General features: G+C 37.5%; 1 protein-coding gene across 1 annotated transcript in view; it reads right to left on the minus strand.

Annotated features, from left to right (window-relative positions):
* Window positions 1-282: 282 nt before the first annotated feature.
* The window catches only part of NRIP1 (nuclear receptor interacting protein 1), a 75590-nt gene continuing 69990 nt past the window's right edge, over window positions 283-5882 (minus strand). Inside the window, exon 2 of the mRNA XM_006866443.1 lies at window positions 283-4638. Coding sequence (XP_006866505.1) covers window positions 826-4302 — 3477 coding nt within the window. The 5' untranslated portion in view covers window positions 4303-4638 and the 3' untranslated portion in view covers window positions 283-825. The remainder of the gene's footprint in view (window positions 4639-5882) is intronic.

Raw genomic sequence — 5882 nt, forward strand, 5'->3', positions numbered from 1 at the left:
ATATTCAACTATTCAGAAAACCATCTGAAGATAAATTTAAATTTTCCTAATTCTGTAAAAGAAGGACTACTAATTTAGCAAAGTAGATAAATTACAAAAATGGAAATGTCTTTTCTTTCTTAAAGAATATATTGAGTCTCCCCCTCAATTATAATCAATTTTCACTAAGTAGTATAAGTATTAAAGAAATATATTGGGAAGAACTGGATTGAGGTGGAGACATTAGGAACCATAAAACACCCTTAGAGAGTTAAAAAATCAATGTTTTTGTTTTTGTTTTTTTTTTAGCAAAAGTGAAAAATGTTTTTTTTTTTCCTGATTTAGTACTGAACTGAATGATGAAAGTGACTTGGCAGTAAGCCTTTTATTTAATAATAATCACTTATAATTACTTAATTGTTTGAACTTAAAAAATGTGTTACATGAACTGAGTCTCAAAAAAGCAAAAAAAGTACGCTAATAAAGTGATGGTATGAAAGGCAGCAAAATGCAGTGATCCACTATGGAGATTTACATTTTAATTTACGCCTATTATTTATGATTACAAAATAATTTCATTCATAGGCTACTCACAGTTGTTGTCTGATGCATACAGAAGTGTTAAACAACCAATTGCTAGTTCAGTAGTTTCCTCATGACATCTAATGTAAAGCAAAACGTAGTATGCATATTTAAACATCACCAGTAACCAATACGTCTCAAAAAAAAAAAAAAAAAAAAAAATCAATTACACCATGCTTTTCCTCAAATCATGCTTATTTATACAGATCTCAAGTTCATACTAATTATTTTTTTAAAGATCCAAAGCTGGGTAGCAGGTACTTTTTATTCCGATTCCTTTTTTATTGTTAGCACGTTTCCCAGAAGTCCATAAACTTCTCCATTTGCGCTGTGAGGGCGAGAAACATTATTTCCCATATGGCTATTGTAAGGGCTTCTTAAATTAAAGAAAGAAGCTTTAGTTTCTACAGTGGGAAGTAACTCTTCTTTGACTGTAACTTGTGAGACACTTTCGGCACATGAAGGCCCCCTCCAAATGTCCTTGTCCTGTGTTTCTCGACTGGTAACAGAATTGCCTCCTTTCTGGAGCATGTAATACAGTATTGGGTTAGTTTTGGTCAGTCTTGGGGAGTCTTTTTCATATTCATTCTTATCCACATCTGTGATAACCCACTTAATGGGTCCATTCTCACTGGGCACAGAACAACCATTCGAAAGCCCAGATTCTGGTCTCGACCCAGCACAGCCTAAATGCTCAGGGAAAGGCGGACTCAAGGAAGTTTTTACAACTCCTGGATATGAAAATGTTCTGTTATCTATGCAGCTGGTTGGCTGAGTGGAATTGTACATCAGTCCATCTAAAGAAGAAATGCTGAATTCAGGTTTGTTACTTGTCACATTATTTTTATGTCCTTTCTTTTTATTGTCAATGACAGAGTTACTTCTGTGTTGAGACAAATCTCTCACACAGTTTTCTGAGAGAAGCAGTTGCTTCAGAACATTGAAGCTTTTGCTCTCTCTGGTCCAACTCTGATGTTCACTTTCATTGGCTGAGCTATGACCTGCAGGATATTTAAATTCAAGATCATTTCTGCTGAATTTCAGCTCTTGCTGGGTAAGTAAGGGCCCATACAGTACCTCTGGAGCATTAAGACTGTTTGCAGCATCAACAATGTTAGTTTTCATCTTTTTAAATCGATTTTCTAAAGGCTCAGTATGAAGCTTCCTTTTCTTAGGGACCATACAGAGAGTCTTTGACTCTACAAGGGTCAGTTCATTGTTTCGGTGACTCTTGTCCAGATCATCTGCCAGGTAACTCTCCTGATTTTGTCTCAGTAATCGACTTAGTAGACCATTCTTTGAGAAAGAAAAATCCTGAGGTGAAATAGGCTCTGATTTAAAGTCCTCAGAGGTCGGTAAGGCAGCTGCACTTTTTTGCGTGGTCTGAGCCATGCCTAAGAATGGGCCACCTTTCACATCATGGCTCAAGTGTACATTTGTATTATGACCACGCAAGTCATCACAAGGCTCAGATTTTATTTTCACCATCAATATTTGCTCACTTAAAGCTTTATCTGTATGTTCCTGAGTACTTTCATCTCTTAAAGGAACCTTCTCTTTCTTGTCACTCTTACCTTTGTTGGGGTTCCCCAGGAGCAACTGAAGGACAGTACGTCTTTCAAGCAAATTTTCTATTTCAGAACCACAGAATCCTGGCTCAGGAGCTACTGGCCGACTACTGAATGCTTTATTTTCTTCTATTGCATGCGCTTTATTTGTAAGCAGAGGACTATTTAATCTATCAATCACACCTATAGACTTATCTGTTTTTACAGTTAATAACTGTTTACTGGGTCTCTGTTCTTCCACCGCCATGGAAGACTGCATCCCACACTGCGCTAAATTTTGTAACAGCTTACTGGCACTAAAAGTTGCAGAGTTTTGTGCACCTTCATTCTGGGATGGTATCTCTACTTCTGATTCTTTGTTTTTTGTAAGGTCTATCAAGTGGTTAGAGGCAGTAGTCATTAGTTTTTCAGACTGAGTATTGCAGGCATATGGTGGAGAATTCCACTTGATGACTGGAGAGTGCTGAGAAAGATTGATGGGGGATTCTGCTTTGGTTGATGTAAATAATGGTGGAGTGCTAACTGGAGTAGTCCTACTGGTACCAGGACTTTCTATCACAGAAGTCCTTGTACAACTTTGTGAATTGAACTTGGTCACATCACTGTGTACTCCCTGAGTGCTGGTGATTTTTTCCACATTTTCTTCATTCTTATGGCCAAGTAGCAACTGAAGAAGTGTTACTTTCTGATGTGAATTCAGCTTAGAACTCTTTGAGGTATCTTGATCTTCTTTGATATCTACATCTGGGACTTTTGGATTCCAAGTGTTTAGCAGGGATTCAGTTAAGTTATCCAGAGAAACAGGTTGGTCAGATTCTGACTTTTCAATTCGGTGTTTGCAAGACAGGTCTATGGGAACACAGTTGGAATAAGAACTTTCATCACCACTGCTATCATCTGTAAAACTAGGATTGTTATCAGAATATTCATCAATAGTGGTAGGTGTACTACTGTCCTCAAAAATGCTGCCTCTCTCACTATGATTGTGTCCATTCATTGGCTTAGGTATAGTCTGGCTCTTAAGAAGATGCAAAAGCAAACTATTACTAGAACATTGTTTTACATTGTTTCTCTCCATTGAGTTCTTATAGCTTGAATTTTTGGGAGAAGAAGGGACAATACCCGTTGGACTTTGAAATGCCACAGAATTACTTTTGCTAGCAGTTGGTTTGCTTAATGATGTTCTTGTTTGACCATTATGATGGCTTGACATTCCTTTGGAGAGTTGAAAACTGCCAACATCCTTCTGGCCATTTTCCTGTAATCTGGCCATAGCTGCAAGTCTTTCACTTGCTGCTTGATTTGCATTTTGTGTTTTTAAAGCATGTTCCCGAGAATACTGCTGCAAATGGGCTTCACTTGATAGGAGTAATGCTAATTGGCTGCAAGCAACACTAGGTTTAGGTGAGGTGGCAGGACTAGCTCTTTTTTCCACCATGCTTGCAACAGCCTGTAATCTTGCAGCACATGACAAGGGTTCACTCAAAACTTTTGTTCCACTCTGTCCAACATGATGAGGTGACTCTACAAACCTATCTCTGACGAGGTTTTTAGTCACATCAGGGAGTTGGGTATCAGGCTTTTGATCTTTAGCTTTACTTTTCTTCAACAAAGTTTTTAAGTGACTTGATGCAACACCGTAGCACCTTAAATCTTTCTCCACTTTTAAAGAATCATTATTGAGAGCATACCCTTGCTCCTTAAGGCTCTGCCTAATTTGTTGTGACAGAGCAACTGTCTGCAGCCTAGAGCTGAATGACTGAAGTAAAGAGGCCAGTAGTGTGCTATCCTGTTTGCCTTTAGGCACATTATCAACCATGCCAGCTAGCAGAGCTTCCTTCTTTACATTTAAATTTACGATGGAATCAGACAGCCTCTTCCGCTTCGCTGCATTCCAGTCCTCAGAAGATTGCAACAGTCTGGCTTTTTTGAGATGCAGCATGCTGGATCCCTGATATGTATGTTTATTGAGAACTGGACCATTACTCTGACACTTAGGAAACACACTGCCAGAAATGTTAAAGTTCTGATCTTCCTCATCATGCTCAGCAGACTTTCTGTCGACCACAGTACCTGAAGCCCCAGCTGCCTGATGCATTAGTAATCCTTCTAGGTAAGTTAAAACAATAGAATCCTGGTGCACATCAGAGCCAAGCTCTTCTCCATGAGTCATGTTCAATAGAAGTATTCACAAGGGCTCGGTTTCTATTCACTTTTAAGAATGGTTGTCAGTGGATAAGTGAGAAGTAACTTTAATGAGTGAGTGTCAGTTCATCACCTTCCATAGTAATCAGATAGAAATTACTGTTACATTCCAACAAGGATTTCTTCTGGCAATACTACTGTAAACTCCAATGCAGTCTGACTGAAGAGGTGATCAACTTCTTATCAAGGAGAGGCAACAGAATTCCTTAACACAAGGATTCGTAGCAACAAGATGTAATCTTAATGAATATATTGGTTCTTCTTCTTCATCTTTTGTTCTCCATTAAATGCAAATACCAGTGCTCTAAAAATAAAATAAATAAAAAAAAGTTAAGGAGGTGCCAAACCAGGATCAGACCATGATGCCTATAGACAAAAGCCTTTTCAAGTTTCATATTCACACATACATATACACATAAGCACTTCTTTAGTCATTTACTATATTAAATTGGAAATTTATACCAGAAATCTTATGGATTAATCTATATTGTTAAAATAATAAAATCAACTAAGGAAGTAAAAATAATTCAATGTTCTACAACTCCATCTTCTAAAGTCCACTTTTTAAAAAAAATGTTTTTACACACCTTTCTGCAAAATTATGTGAGTACCAAGTCTCTTTTATGGCTCTACAAGAATATTAGAATTCGCTTCCTTATTTACTTATATTACTAGAAGATTAAGAAGAAACAAAAATAGATGTGAAGAAAAAGGAAAGGAGAGGCATATGACATGGACTATATGCTGAATCTACTAGCAAGGCCGAGATCTACATAACAGATTTGCTTTTGAAATCACCTCAAACATAAGACATTTCAGTATCAAAATTAAGCAATTTGTAGAATTTCTACTTTCACATAAATAGAAGAGCACCAACAAGTATAAGATTGTTGTCTGGGTTCTACAGAATAAAATGTTATGGTCTTATTTATATTCATAAATATTAAAATAACACCACAAGACTAACCACTCATTGTATTACAATGCTTTATTAGAGACAGAAAGTGGTTTTTAAGATGTTCATTCAGGGAGGTAGAGCAAGGCAAAGTTAGTGGATGCTCCATTCATCCTCCCAACAACTACCCCACTGAATGATGAACGAAAATGAGCACAGACAGATCTCAGAACTCTGGACGACACTGGATTAGGTGGAGGGTAAGAATTAAGTACAGAAGAAGAGGAGAGGAGGAGCAAGGATGACACAGAAGCTATCAGAATGCACTTGCTAATATTAGGATCAAGTCAAACGGGGAACACAAAAAAGAGATAATCTGAGAAAGCTGTAGCTCAATTGTTTTTAAGGCAGTACAAAGTAGCCATGGGACTTCATGGGCTCTGAAACTGGGAGAGGAAAGCACAGATGGGAGACCATGGTGCTTTGAGAGAATGCTGCTGAATCTCACTCCACCCAGCATCAGAAAAATACATGTTCTTCTCCAGCACACATACATCATTTTCCAGAATAGATCATATTCTAGGACACAAAACCATTCTCAACAAATTTTAAAAGATTAAAATCATACAAAGCACCTTCTCATGCAGTCTGAA

This window comes from Chrysochloris asiatica, unplaced genomic scaffold (genome assembly GCF_000296735.1).
Source record: "Chrysochloris asiatica unplaced genomic scaffold, ChrAsi1.0 scaffold00091, whole genome shotgun sequence".
NCBI lineage: Eukaryota > Metazoa > Chordata > Mammalia > Afrosoricida > Chrysochloridae > Chrysochloris > Chrysochloris asiatica.